Source organism: Balaenoptera musculus, chromosome 19, assembly GCF_009873245.2.
Source record: "Balaenoptera musculus isolate JJ_BM4_2016_0621 chromosome 19, mBalMus1.pri.v3, whole genome shotgun sequence".
Classification (NCBI taxonomy): Eukaryota; Metazoa; Chordata; class Mammalia; order Artiodactyla; family Balaenopteridae; genus Balaenoptera; species Balaenoptera musculus.
Window position 1 is genome coordinate 56,193,068 of NC_045803.1, and position 15,372 is coordinate 56,208,439.

The 15,372-nt window shown below is 49.5% G+C and overlaps 1 protein-coding gene across 3 annotated transcripts in view; it reads left to right on the plus strand.

The window, feature by feature from the left end:
- The window catches only part of ATP2C2 (ATPase secretory pathway Ca2+ transporting 2), an 86,935-nt gene that overhangs the window by 38,279 nt on the left and 33,284 nt on the right, over positions 1–15,372 (plus strand). For all 3 annotated transcript variants that reach the window (XM_036834221.1, XM_036834220.1, XM_036834222.1), the window contains exons 4-7: positions 2,784–2,873; positions 4,135–4,170; positions 4,275–4,336; positions 8,200–8,308. In XM_036834221.1, coding sequence (XP_036690116.1) covers positions 2,784–2,873; positions 4,135–4,170; positions 4,275–4,336; positions 8,200–8,308 — 297 coding nt within the window. The remainder of the gene's footprint in view (positions 1–2,783; positions 2,874–4,134; positions 4,171–4,274; positions 4,337–8,199; positions 8,309–15,372) is intronic.

Sequence of the window (15,372 nt, forward strand, 5' to 3'; positions counted from 1 at the left end):
CTTTGGTGTGTATGTCTGCCCTGGAGGACATTGTTCTTTCTCTCTCTCTCTCTTTTATTTTTTATTTATTTATTTATCTTTGGCCGCCCTGCGCGGCACGCAGGATCTTAGCTCCCCGACCAGGGATCGAACCCACGCCCCCTGCAGTGGAAGCTCGGAGCCCCAACCACTGGACCGCCAGGGAAGACTGTCTTTTTGTTTGTTTGTTTGTTTTTAACCATAACAACAATACTACTATCCCACTAAGACCATGAGCACTTCATTCACGTCGTCCAGTGCCTGGTCCAGAGCTGGTTTTCCCCGCATGCCTCAAAGGCACCCCTTCACGGTTGACTTGTTAGACTCGGGGTCTAAACAGAGCCCACCGTTTGCTTTTCAATGGCGTGCCCTTTAAATCTAATCCCTTTTCCTAATCTGTGAACTCGTGCCCATGGAATGGCTTATGAGATCCGTAAAATGGATGGATAGTTTATTTACGTGTTGAAGACATCACCCTTGGGAAGAAGCCTGTAGCTAATTGAATAAGGTCCATCTCAGAAACTTTGATGCGGGTTTCAGGTTTTTGTGGGAAGCTCTTTCGCGGGTCTCCCGGGGTTGACTCCCACCATTGTCTTAGACCGGAGCGCCGGGGCTCCCAGGCAAGCTGGCTTTGAGGTGTGGTTCTCTCTGAAGGTGTGATGACCCCCCCTACCCCAGCCCAGCCCAGCCCTGGCGAGGATCGATGGGAAAGCTTCCCTGAGGGCCAGCTATTGGATCAAGAGCCCTGATAAGAGGGACCGTTTTCTGGAGCTCAGGCAGCCACGATTCCTGCCTTTGACTAGTGTTTATCCAGTGCCTTTTGTAATCAGTCTTGGTCCTTCTGGCTCCCATGTACTGAGCACCTACTGTGTGCCACCCACTGGGCAGGTCACTCTACCCTCCTTATGCCCTTTAGTCCTCCCATCAACCGAGAGAGAGAGAGAGGCTGGAGAAGTCAGAGGCTTGCTCGAGGTCTGTCAGTGAGGTCATGGTGGAGACAGAGCTGGAATTCTATCAGATTCCTGAGCTCTTGCCTGCCTCCCCATGTGCTCAGACCCCCTTCTGGGTCCTGGAAGGATTGGGGACCCCAGGATAGGTATGGCCTGTGTGCTTAGGAAGATTACATTCTAGCAGAGAATAGAGACAAATAATTTGATACAGTCGCAGAAAAATTGTAGCTAAGAAGGTGAAATACATTCGAGTTGCTCAGTCTTGAGGAGATTCACAGTAGATGCGGTGGCTAACACCATAACACCAGGTGGCCCGTGAGCTGACCGCAAAGTGCCCTGTCCCTCATTCAGAGGAGTTAAAGCACAGCAGTTCTTGGGTGAGAGGCATTAAATCCCTTCATGTACCACACTGGCATGATGCTGATGTGCTTCTTTCCGTCAGCAGTACGAATCACACATCTGATCACATTTCCCTTTTTGCCTTTGCTGCTGGGAAGCTCAGAGCCAAAGGTACAGCTCCAATTTAAACCACCATGATTTGCTTATTGATATTTTGACTCCCACCCTGATCCTGATCTTTGGTCTACTCTCTCCGATCCTGTTTTTATATGTTTGTGTTTATGCTTCCTTTCACTTGTCTGTAACAATTGAAATGTATGTGTGAAATGAGACAGATACAGTAGTCCCCCCTTACCTGTGGGGGATACATGCCAAGACCCCAAAGGATGCCTGAAACAGTTGATAGTACCAAACCCTATATATACTCTGTTTTTTCCTGTACATACATATCTATGATACAGTTTAATTAATAAATTAGGCACAGTAAAAGATTAACAGCAGTAATAATAAAATAGAACCATTATAACAATATACTGTAATCAAAGCCATGTGAATTAATCTCTCTCTCTCTCTCAAAATATCTTATCATACTGTACTCACCTTTCTTTTTCTTGTGATGATGTGAGACGGTACAATGCCTACATGAAGAGCTGAAGTGACGGGAGTGACGCAGGCATTGTGACATAGAAGGAGGCTTATCTGCTTCATGTCATCCTGGATCATTGAGCCACGAGGGTGTCAGTGGTTGGGTGCCAGGAGCAGAGGATGTGTTTGGTTGGGGATCCCAGGCAGGATGGAATGGGATAGCGCAGACTTCATTATGCTACGCAGAATGGCACAGAATTCTAAACTTATGAATTATTTATTTCTGGAATTTTCCATTTAATATCTTGGGACCGCAGTTGACCGCAGGTCACTGAGACTGTGGAAAGCAAAACCACAGATAAGAGAAGACCACTGTACATAAAATAATAAAGTAAAAATCCTTTGGGAAGTTTCTGGAACACCTTTTCTCAGGAGGGACATCACTGGAGCTCCCAGAGGCAGTTACAGGAGTGGGTTGTTGTGATTGGGACACACAGGATTGCAGGACTGGTGTGGTGAGAGGGGACCCCTTGGCCATGCTGGACCAGGGTTGGCATCCCACCAGAGGGGAAGATTCTGACCTGGAGCATCGTGGAGATGTGGCAAAGCAAGACCAAGAACTCAAAGGCAGGGCCAGGGCTGGCGTCTTGACAGGGACAGTGTCAGGATGACCCCAGGAAGCCGATGTCAGTGAAGCTGCAGTGGTGGGTCTTCAGGCGGAGGAGAACCGTCGCGTGTTGGTGGTCCTCCTCTCCTAGCCCTCGGATCACTGTCGGGTTGGCCTGGAAGCGGGCTGTGAGTGTAGAGCTGACATTGCTACACGGGAGAAAGCCCAATCTCTGATCTCTGTGAGCCTAGAAAAGATCCCCCTGCCCTGTGTTCATTTTTCAGTTTAAGAACCCCCTGATCCTGCTGCTTCTGGCCTCTGCCTTGGTGAGCGTCCTGACGAAGAATTACGAGGATGCCATCAGCATCGCCATGGTGAGTGCACCCCGTGGGGGGCAGTGCCCCGATCCCAGACCCGGCTGCCAAGGGGCTTGCTGCGTCTGTGCTTGTCTTTGTTATGCAAGGAAAAAAGAGTTTGGCGGTAGATTGTTTTAGAAAAAGAAAACACAACAGAAAGAAAGGACAGGAAAATCCACATCCTTCTCTACCCGCACGTGGGGTGTCCTGGTTCCTTGGCCGTCGCTCTCTTGGTGGTTACCCTGGTGGCTTCTAGTTCTTTGCCATCGGGATCAATGTTGTAATGAACTCCTCCCCTGTGACCCCGGGTGGAATTGCTGGATCCTGGCTGTGTGCGCAGTACAAAGAATGATTGCTCGGGGACTTCCCCGGCGGTCCACTGGTTAAGACTCTGCGCTTCCGCTACAGGGGGCGTGGGTTCGATCCTTGGTCAGGGAACTAAGATTCCCACATGCCGTGTGGTGCGTCCAAAAAAACAAAAACAAAACAAAACAAGAATCATTGTTCGTAATCATTACACAGAGAGAACCGTGGGGCACCTTTAAAAAAAATGTTTTTTTTAATTTAAAAAATTAGCCGTTTTAAAATGAATAATTCAGGGACATTTACTTCATTCACAGTGTTGTGCCACCACCACCTCTATCTAGTTCCAAAATGTTTTCCTCACCCTAAAAGATACCCCATTCCCATTACACAGACGCTCTCCTTCCCCACCCCCTACCACCAGCCCCTTGAAACCACCATCGCTTTCTGTCCCCACGGATTTACCTATTCTGGGTAGTTCCTATAAATGGACTCATACAGTATGTGACCTTTTAAATGTGGCTCTGAACACATTTTGATGACTTTCGTTCCTGCTTCCTTCTATCTGTCAAGTGCCGTCTTTTAAAATACAAAACCAGACTCCTTCCGTGCAGTGGAATTCGATGCTTCTGTTCGAAAGCCTGAGGCTAGGTCCTCATCTTCTGATGCGGACTGATGTTTATTAGCTGCTGTTGAGATATAAACGATTATCTCTGTACTAGATGATCCTGTGTTGTAAGTGTATCTATGCTGAAAAATCTAGAAGGATAACCCCCAGATGTGAACCTCTAGGTGGCAGAGTTGGAGGTGCTTTTCTGGCTCGTCTGTTTTCTAAATTTCTGCACAGTGGTCTTAATTTGCAAGAAGAAAGGAAATAATATTTTGCAAGACGATGCCCTCTCCTTGCCTCCCCTGGGCTCGTTCACTTGCTCGTTGGGCAGCTGGGTGTTAAGGTGCCCTCCCGTTTGCCCCCTAGGCCGTGCTGATCGTGGTCACCGTCGCCTTCATCCAGGTGTGTAATGTGTGTCCTGAGGTCCTGGGCGGGGTCACCCGGGCTGATGGGAGCTTTGTGGAGGCCTCCCTCTTAAACACCATGTTTCACATGCTTCCTGCCAGGAGTACAGGTCGGAGAAATCTCTGGAAGAGCTGACCAAGCTGGTACCTCCCGAATGTAACTGGTAAGTCAGAGACCCCCCCCCTGGGACTTTTTGGTTCATCAGGGGAGCCAGTGGGCTGGTGAGTTTGAGAAAAGTTTGGCAATATTTATATCCTTTGTAATGTGATATGGGAGAAGCATGTCTTACTGGGGGTTAGGAAACCTGGTCTCTGCCCTGCCAGCCGATTGCTACATGTCCTTGGGTGTGTCATTCAACCTCTCTGGGCCTCCACTCTGTCACTTGTGTCTAATCAGGGTGCCCAGCCTGGGGGCCACGGATGACGGGAATGGCTTTGGAGAGAGGGTGGCCCACAAAATCTATGATAAAGTGTGCAAAACTGTGTGCGTTTTTCCTAGGGAGGCATTCGGAATTTTCACTGGATTCTCAAAGCGGGGCTCGGAAGAGGCTGAGAGGCGGGGCTTGAACAAGCTGAGGCATCAGAACTCTGTCTGAAGGGGGTAGACAACTCAGTAATGAACTCCGGCCATTTGCTCAGCTGCCCGCCAGCCTCTTTCCTGCCCGGACATTCCAGCTTTGCCATTTGGGTATCACACAGCCCTCCCCAAAGACATTTCAAAAGGAAAAAAGAAAGACGAAAATGTCTCCCCATTCCTCCTGGGCCTGTGTGCTTAGCGCAGTGCTGTGCCATAGGACTTTCTGGAATGTTCTATCATGTGTGCTGCCCGGGACGGCACCACTAGTCCCATATGGCTACTGAGGACTTCACCTGAGGAACTGAAGTCTTCATTTTATTTAACTTGAGTTCACATAGCCTCACAGGGTAGTGGTTGCAGTGTCGGACAGCTCAGCGTAGAGGATGTGCAGGGGCTGCCGCCATGGGTAAAGGGGGCCACAGAGGCAGAAGGGAGGAGGTTTGTTTGTTTGTTTGGTTTTTAATTTATTTATTTAATTTATTTATTTTTGGCTGCGTTGGGTCTTCGTTGCTGCACGTGGGCTTTCTCTAGTTGCGGCGAGTGGGGGCTACTCTTCGTTGTGGTGCGTGGGCTTCTCATTGCGGTGTCTTGTTGCAGAGCACGGGCTCTAAGCACGCAGGCTCAGTAGTTGAGGCGTGCAGGCTCAGTAGTTCTGGCTTGTGGACTCTAGAGCACAGGCTCAGAAGTTGTGGCGCACGGGCTTAGTTGCTCCACGGCATGTGGGATCTTCCCGGACCAGGGCTCGAACCCGTGTCCCCTGCATTGGCAGGCAGGTTCTTAACCACTGAGCCACCAGGGAAGCCCCGGGAGAATGTTTTAGGCTTGATTTTTTTTGTCCATTTAATTTTTTAGTATATCAGTAATCCCTATGTTATTTTCCCTGTAAAAATGAAACTCTTTCGGAAAAGGCCCAGGTCTTCTCCCTTACCCCCGCTAGCATCAGTTGAGGTTGTTTTAAAGTCACGTGTCTTTCCCAAATAGACATTGTTGCTCAAAAGAAAGTAACTGAAAGTATCTTGTGATCTGAGGTACTTTGGAAGGATTTAAACATACAGTAACTCTCTATTACCCGAAGGATAATTTGGGGGAAAGAACCTTAACGTGTATTTGGCAAAATGGAGCATAGGGCTGGGGGATAGAAAGATCTAGTGAGACAGAGTTCCACCTCTCATGGAAACAGCAAGCAAAGAGTGTGTGCATGTGTGTGTGTGTGTGTGTGTGTGTGAGAACAGGCAGAGAATAATGAGTAACAAAACAGAGACCAAAAGAGCACGATGTGAAAGCATGAGAGAGGATGAGTCAATTCTAGAAGGTTCATCGGGGGGCGGTAAAAACGTCTGGGCCTAACGATTGGATGAACAAGGCTGTCAGAAATCCAGACATGTGACGTGTGACGTAATCCTATAAGCAGACGGAAGCATCTATGATTTAAATGGCTTGATGAGCTGATCTTAAGTTTAAATATCAAGTCTTGGCCTTTTGGGTGAATAGTATGCATTATTGATGTCCCTGGAAGTCACTTCTGAAAGATAATTTTTTTGCAAGAGCAGCGGAGGCGGACAGACTGGTAGAGTTGAAAGAGCACTGAAGGGACACAGCCTCACTCCCCGAGTCCCTGAGACCCGTGTCACAAGTCGGGAACGGCATCTGCCCTGCAGACCCTTCCTGCATTACCTCCATCCTTTATGCATTCACTAAATACTTACTAAGCACCTACTGTGTACAGGGAGATATTGTTCCAGGCGAAGCGATGGGAAGGCCCTGGCCTTTGGGGTGCTCACATTTCTAACAGGGGAGGCAGATGATGAAGTGAAGGATGAGATGATTTTGGAATGTGGCAGGTGCATTAAAGCCAAAAAGACCCCCTGAAACCCAAAGCCACACAAAAATTAAAAGAAAGAGAACCTCACGGAGATGCGGTAGTGACCAGGGGAGGTGTGGGAACGACCTTAAATAGCTGGCTGGCAGGCCACCCTGATCTGACATTTAAGGAGGAGCTGACCTTTAGGTTGAGGTCTGAGAAACAGCAGGAGCCAGCCATGGGAAGAGCTGAGGGAAGAGCAGATGTATATCTGATAGGCGCTCTTGGATACAAAACCCAGAAAATTCAGCTGTGCAAACCACAAGGAAATTGTGTTGTCTTATGGTAAGGGATCTGAGGTGGGGGGGACAGTGGGGTTAGTTAATTCAAGATGGCACCAAGGACCTGGTGCCTTTTATTTCTTTACTCTGCCATCCTCAGCTTGTTAGCTTTGTTCTTGGGCCAGCTTCCCTCATGATCCCAAAATGGCTGCCACAGCTCCGGGCATCACAGCCAGGTATAAAAAGGTCCAACAGAAGAAGAGGCCATCTGTGTGTGTGTGTGTGTGTGTGTGTGTGTGTGTGTGTGTGTGTATATACAGAGAGAAAAAAACTTTCTCTCAAGCCCCCAGCAAATATCCACTCCTGTCTCTTAGGCCAGTGTTGTAGATCATGCCTGTCCCTGTGCCGGTCATGGCAGGCGCTGGGATCACGCTGATGGTCTCAGCCACTCAGGACCCACCCGCTAGAGCACTGGGCTGTGGGGAGAAGGGCAGTACCTGAATAAGATTGAATTCTGTTAACAGGGAAGAGGGGAATGTCTGCTCCAGCATTCAAGGTCAGCAAAGACCTTGAGACTAGAAGGAACTGGGTGCGTTCGGGGCGGGGCAGGGGGGGGGGTGGTGGTGACAGGAGGCAGGGCCGCTGGGTTTGACTCCAAGGTCACTGGAGAGGGTTGGAGTAGGAGGAAGTTCTAATCCGATTTTGTGCTTTAAGAGCTCTCTGGTTGCCACGTACAGGATGAATTGAAGGAGGTCGGGGTGGGGGGGTGGACACAGGTCCGTCTGGGAGGCTCCTGCCATGTCGGGCAAGGGGCAGTGTGTGGTGGGATTCCAGTGGGAGCCCGTGCACAGAAGCACGTCTGTGTCTAATGGCAGACGTCAGATGGCCGTGAGGAACGGTCCAGGCCCTGTGGGAGGGGGTGTCCCCAGCTTCTTGAGCACTTAAGATGCTCCTCCCAGCTTTGACAAGCCTCTGCCATCCCTGAGGTCCCGAGCCGGGCTCTGCACACCAGAGTGCTGTGTCCTCTGAGGACAGAAGTGCCGCTAGCTGCCAGCTTCATTAAGGAATCGCTTCCCTAGATCAGCAGAAGCTTCTGGAGGCCGTGTGGCCCAGTGTTGTTTCCAGGCAGAGTGAACAGTAGTCACCCCACTTTTCAAATGAGGCTCAGGGTCTCCTAGAAGCCATACACTTTCCCAAAAGTCTGTTAGGATAGGTGAATTTAAAAAATAATAAAACCGTAAAGGCACAAGGGTTTGTCCATAAGGGAAAGAGAAAGTATGTTTCTGTAATCTTTGCTCAAGTTTATCAACGTGCCTAAAAATGAGATGTCAACATGGGTGCTTTTGCTGTTTCCCATTTCAAACGCAGCATAAGAGAAGGGAAGCTCCAGCATCTTCTTGCTCGAGACCTGGTGCCTGGAGACATCGTGTCTCTCTCCATCGGAGACCGGATCCCTGCAGACATCCGTCTCACAGAGGTGAGGGGCCCCAGACCCTGGTCCAGGGGCCAGGCAGACACTTAGCTTCTCGGAGGCAGGCGTTCTCTCTGTCTCGTGCACACGTGTGCACAATCACAGGCATGTGTGCACACAAACAGGAAGTTAGCAAGCAAGCTAATTTTAAGCACAAAGCTCCTCCAATGACATTTCACAAATTATTTATTCTCATTTAAGTATAAGCCTAACAAATTGTGGTTTTGTGATTTTTCTAGTTTATAGCAAACTGCAGTGGCAGATTAAACCAGGGTGGGGCTGAGGAATGAGGGAAAAGTTGCTTCTAGAAACGGCCCCACTGATGTCAGAGAGAAACGCTGTCTGACTGCTTAACCACGAGGATGGGAACAACCAGTACAGCCATAAACAGTAGCGCAAGCTTTTACAAGAGCGCAGCTGGGGACATCGGGTGTGGGGCAAGCTCTGTCCCCAAGCTTTGTGGGTCTCAGGGTGTCACAGCTTCACAGAACATTTCCAGAGGCTCTCCGAGATAAATTTGATACTCGAGAAAAGGTTAAATCAAGTTCAGAGGGATCCGTTGATGGGAGTAATCTATTTTATGATCCCGGGAATACTTAAGAATTGTTCAAAGCTTTTAGCGATAAAGGGTTAAGCCCAGGTTATCAGCCTGATTTATTTATTAAGGAGGACATGTTCTCAGGATCGATAGCAGGCTGTTTGAAGGGTGGCCTGGAGTGGGGGGATGGAGGGAGGCAAAGAGGCTGGGAGCTCACCCCTGGGAGCTGCGTTTACAGCATCCTGAGCCAGTCTTTGAAGTAGAGGCAGGGGCCAGAGGGCACCCAGGCTTTCAAGGCCCTCTGCCCCTGGCTTTCAGATCTCCAGGCAGGGCAGGAACAAGGGTGAGCAGGGTGGGGCAGGGTGAGCAGGAGGTGCCCCGCACCAGAGTGGATTCCTCCCCGTCCGCTTCTCCCCCTGCCGGCATCCAGCCTCCAACTCCACGTCCAGGGCAGGTGGGTCCCATTAGAGGAACCATTGTCCAGTGGCCAAGCCCCACCTGCGGGAAGGCTGGGGAAGCCAATGTGACGTTGTCCACGCCTCCCCTAGGGGTGGGCTCTGCCCCACAATGTGAGGGAGTCCCCAGGTACAGGGTGGGGAGTCCACCTGCCGATAGGGAGGATACGCATATACTACAGGCTCTACAGAGAGGCAGTGCTGCCTAATGGTTAGTGCCCTGGGGCTGGGCATTAGCCGGATCCTGTCATTCATAAGCTGTGTGACCTGGAGCAAGTTGCTTACCCTCTCTTTGCCTCGGTTTCCTCATCTATCAAAGCGGTTAATGTTTATTCCCACCTCCTGGGGTTCTCCTGAAGCTGAAACGCTAAGACCTGCTGCCTGCTTGTGCAGCACCTGATGGGGGGACAAAGTCACAAATATCCGCAATTGATTTTACTGTTGATCAGTACCAGGCTCTACAACAGTTCTTTGAAACAATTTTTTAAACCCCAAATGGCTTCTTTCCTACTTCAGCTCGTTTTCTTCCTGCCCCGCTTCTGTCAAATTAAATTGTACCTGGTCGTTGCCACCACGAGGACTTTTTTCAAGGCTGCCAGCCGCCAACACTCTACAGATTTCCTTTTTTGTCCTTTTGCAACTCCACTGAACAATCAGTAGCTTTGTTTACTCACAGTGGAATATTCTTATCCGCTATTAAGCTCTTAATTGGTTCCAATTAACCAATTAAGCTATTAATTGGTTCCCTTGCATTTTTCAGCCTCCAGAGGCCGCCCGCATTCCTGGGCTTGTGGCCTCAAATTGCTCCAACCGCTGCTTCTGTCTTTGTATTTCCTTCTCTCAGACACTTCTCTGATCCTCCTCTTACAAGGACCCTTGTGATGACATTTAGGCCCTATCAGGATCATCCAGGGTAATCTCCGCATCGCAAGGTCATTAATTCAGTCACATCTGCAAAGGCTCTTTTGCCATTAAGGTAACACTTTCACACGTTCCAAGGATTAGGACTTGGGTGTCTTTGGGGGATCGGATGGTCGGGGGCTATTATTCAGCCCAGCACACTCAAAGCCCTCCTCTAAGCCTCTCTGCCCTCCCTCCCTGCCTTAGGGCACCCCTCCCCATATCCTCATCACTCATTCAGTTAACAAATATTTCTTGAGCACCTACTATGTGCCAGGAACTGTGCTGGGTGCTGAGGAGGCAGTGGAGAAAACAGACGAGATCTCTGTGCTCATGGGTTTATTGCCCAGAGTGACAGACAAACCACATCTACTCATGACAGGTAATGATTGCTGCAGGGGCTTGAGGGAAAAGCACCGGGAACTCTGGGTTTCCCAAACAGGACAGACTTGCCTGGCCCAACGCAGTCACAGAGGGCTTCCTGGAGGCAGTGGCTTTTGAGCCGTCCTGGAATGGACATGAATCAGCTGTTCTAGGCAGAGGAGGCCCAAGCATTATGCCCAGCCCTGACTTAGAAGCCAGGCGCATTGATGCTTTCAACTGCCCGCAGTGCGTCTTCACGCAGGAGGGCCATTTCTGCCGCCAGAACCCACTTTCCTCCAGCATGACTTAGGCCTTCTCATTCCTGAGGTCTCAGCTCACTGATCCCTTCTCACTGGCCTCCCCTGAGGCATCACCCCGCCCCCCCGGCCCTGCGTACCTGCTGTTCTTTCCAATGTCTGTTTACTTTCATGTTTATTGCCAGTCCCTCCACAAAGGCAGGGAGTTTGTCTCGGCCCTGCTGGATTGCCAGGGCCCAGAAGAATGCCTGGCCCCTCGTAGGAGATGGATGGACAGGTGGACAGATTGCCCACCTCCATTCCAATACATCCAAACCCACACCCACCTCCGCACCTGCGTCCCCTTCCCTTCCCAGCCCCGCGCCCCATTCTTCCTGCTTCTCTGGCCATCTGCCTTCAGAGAGGCACCTGTGTCTCATCTCTCTCTTCCTTTCCTCTTTTTAAGAAAAACAGACTTTATTTTTTAGAGCCATTTTAGATTTACAGAAAAATTGAGAAGATAGTTGACAGGATTCCCATAGATCCCACACCCTTTCCTCTAATGTCAACATCATAAATTAGTAGGGTACCTTTGTTACAATTAATGAACCAATCGAGGCACGTTATTATTAACTAAGGTCCATACTTTTACCAGATTGCCTTAGTTTTTCCCTAATGCCCTTTTTTTGTTGTTGTTCCAGGGTCCCATGTTACATTTAATCATCATGTCTCTTTAGGCTCCTCTGGGCTGTGACAGTTGCTCAGACTTGCCTTGTTTTTGATGACCTTGAGAGTTTTGAGGAGCGCTGGTCAGGTATTTTGTAGAATGTGCCTCAATCGGGACTTGTCTGATTAGACTTTTTTCATGCTTAGACTTGGGTTTGTGGGAAGAAGACCCTAGAGATACCGGGGTCTTCTCTTCATGTCCCATCAAGGGTGCATGCTGTCGCCATGACCCATCACTGCTGGTGTTGACCTTGATCAGCTGGCTGAGGTCTGTTTCCTCAGGTTCTAATGTGTTGCCAATTAATGGGGTTCTTTCTGTGAAAGATCCTCATGCTTGGGCAACCGCTGCTGTCACTCCAGCTGGAACCTCCCCCCATCTTATCCATCCAGCATCCCCTCATAGGGTCCTCTCCCCAGGCTCTGTGTTCATGGGCCTCCTACTGCCCTGGAAGCTGCAGTGGCCCCCACGCCACGTGGCTCAAGACTAAACTCCGCCCTCTGACTCTTCACAGCCCGGCCTGCCCCACTGCCCCATCCCTAACTCTGCTGAGAGAACGGAAGCCTGAGCTAAGAAAATGCACTAGAATTCATCTCTGACACAACCTAGCCTTTGGGACCTTGGGCAAGTTTCTTAAGCTCTCAGAGCCTCAGTTTTCTCATCTGTAAAGTGGGATCAGAGCAGCATCTTTTCCATGGGATAATTGTGAATGTTGCATGAGAAAATACAAGCACTCAGCAAACGTTTATTAGCATTAGCATACCATCAACAGCAGTATTTCTTCTCTGAATTTCTCTTGTACTGTAACTTAGCACCATCCTACTTAGCACTTAATCACCCTCTGTTTGTTTCAAGAACTTGATTTCCAAACCTCTTGGAATAGAGTCTGACTTAAAATTCTTTGGGTGTATAATAGGCATCCACTAAAGTCTTGTTGACTTGACCAATTGAGAAACTGGGCGAGCAGGTTATATTCTAATTGGTCTTTCTTTAACCAGCAAAAACCGATGGTTAAAATGAGTTCTGCTTATGAGGTTCTCTGTGTGTTTGGAGAGGTTAGGGTTGGAACGAGAAGAGACTTGGCGATCTTCCAGCCCAGTGTCTCCCAAAACTTACCCCACAAGATGATCCACATACTATCTCCCCCATTTGGAGAGTCTCAGCACCTATTTGCATAGTAAAGGCCCTGAAAAGTCCTGCACTAAGGAGAACCAGTTCACTGGCTTTAACTCCATGTTTCCCAAAATGTTTTTCACCATGGAACCCTTTCTCCATAGCGCACCAATTAACTCCCTGTGAAAGAGGGTTCCCCAAGACACAAGTGGGAAAATGATGTTCTAACAACTCACTCATCCATTGTATAAACGGAAAAACTAAAGCTTCCCAAATCACAGATATGCAAATATGATTTTAAAAAAAAATAACTTTAAGAAGTCTCTAGCCCTCGTGGGTCCACTGGGAAACCAGAATGGAGGTACAGGGGGGCTCTTGGGCATGCAGTTAGCATTCAGATAGTCTTGTACAAGTGTAAAGACTGGAATTAAAAACAGAACAAATAAACCTGTCTGCTTAGTTCCACTTGCTGCCCGTCGTCTCCGTGTTCTTTCTGTCTGGCTCTTCTGTCCATGCCCACTCCCGCCCCCTCGTTGAGAGCCCTGCTATGCTTCACTTGGCCTTTATTCCTTGGACTGTATGCTTCCCCTCCCAATGCAACTGGCCTGCCTCTTCCAACGTCTAACATCGTTTTTTTATATCTCCCCCATGTCCATCCTTCTCTGCTCAAGACTTTTCATGGCTCCTCATTCCTTACAAGGTAATTATACAAATTTCTTAACCAATGCCAAACACAGTTGGGTTCCAACCACACCTTCCATACATCCTTGCTTCAGTCATGCTGGTCCCCACACGGGTCCCCAGGTGGACCAAACCTCCTGTCTCTTTGCCTGTGCCCTCTTCCAATCAGTGCCCCTGGAGAGCAGGGCCAGCTCTCCTTCCCACTGTGGCTTCAGCACCTGGGACAGTGCCCACCTCTGTCTACTCCCAAGAACCTGTCCCCAGAGGGGGTGAATTGGCACCAGTGCTCAGCGCGCTGGGCTTCTGTTCTTTTAGTGTTGGTGGGTTGCTGGGAAATGAGCGGTCTTTTCTTTACCTCCCCGCATCTCTCCGTTGCTCTGATGAAGCTTGTTATTACTAAGTTCACCCACCGGCAGTTCTCCAACCTGCCTTCTTTTCCATCCCTAAAGACCTGCCTGATTCTCCCACCAAATGTCTGCTCATCCTTCAAGGCCTGTTTCACGTCCCAGACCCTCCAGGAAGCTCTCCAGCTCATCCTCCCCACACCAGACACTCCACCCTCTTGTTTCCCAAACCTTCTGCGGCAGATTAGATCTGATTAGGACAGCAGGTTGTTCTAACTACATCTCTCAAACTCAGCCAGTGGAGGGGTTCCCTTCCAGTGTTGTCTATTATTTTTATTACAGTGTTACTTAAAGGTAACAAACATCAAGCTAGGTACAAATTCCTTGTGCTTCAAAGTAAGTAAGTTACAACTTATTCCTGTTGTTATCATGTCCCATTAGACAGTGTCTTGGAAACTAAATCTCTGCTTGCCATGGAGATGCGCCAGTTTCTGCTGCCTGGGGCCTGTGGAGTCAGCAGCAGGTGGTGCTGGGTGACTCACTTCTCCCATTTCTTCTTTCATTGTGGGTTAGGAGCTGCCCCACGAGCTCATTTGATGTCCTGGGGATAAAAAACACAAACACAAACTCTAGATCAGTTTGTAGTTGTGTTTGTGGTAACAGATTAAGGTAGATAGATGGGCTTGAACGGGGATTGATTCCTCTCTGACATGATGAGAGCCCGGAAGTGGAGTGTCCAGAGACAATAAGGCAGCTCCACCATGGAACGAAGGACCTGGGTTTCTCCCAGCCCGCAACTCTGCGCTCTTGGGGTGTGGTCATCCTTTTAATGCTTGTAAGAGAGCTTCTGGAGGAGCTCCAGCCATGAAAACAATGGCCCAGGCGGAGAGAAGGAGAAAGGTGAGGGAGGGCAAAGAGGGCCTGTCAGCCCAGCCACCTTCAGAGATCTTCCCCAAGACCACTCATCCCATTGTCCAGATGGGGAGACACCGTGAGCTGCCAGGGAAGCTGGGAAACAGGGTTGGGGGTGCGCTGGGGGGCACATCATCGCTCCCAGCACCATGGGGTTCTGTTAGGAAGGGGGACGGGGAGATGGGCATTGCTAGGCAGGTGGTGGCCCCTGTCAACCTTGGAGACTGGGGTCCCGTGGCAGTGTGACTACTTTTTAAAGACTGTTATTGAATTGTAAAATTTGGAAATTACAGAGAACTCACAGACCCCTATTTGAGAAACACTGATCTAACTGTTCTCTTGTGAGTTTGCAGAAAGATGGCTTCTCTCTCTCAGTTGCTCTTTTTTGCTTAAATGAGAAGGTCCTTAGGGGCAGAGCCCACCCTGATGCCTTGCATGTCCTCCGTGGTACCTGGCACAGTTCTGGCCACAGGAGACTCACCTCTTGAATGATACCTACTGGGCCTGTGGTCAGTTTTGCAAGGTGGTTAAGAGTGCAGTTTCTGGAGCCATCGCCTTGGTTCAGACCTCTGCTCTGCCACTAACTAGCTGTGTCAACTTGAGCACATTTCTTAATCACTCCATGCCTCAGTTCCCCCAGATGTAGAGAGGAGAAAATAATAGCATCTTTCATGGAGGCTGTGAGGATTGAGAGATAAGCCTTGTGTGGGACTTCCCTGGTGGCACAGTGATTAAGAATCCGCCTGCCGATGCAGGGGACACGGGTTTGAGCCCTGGTCCGGGAAGATCCCACATGCCGCAGAG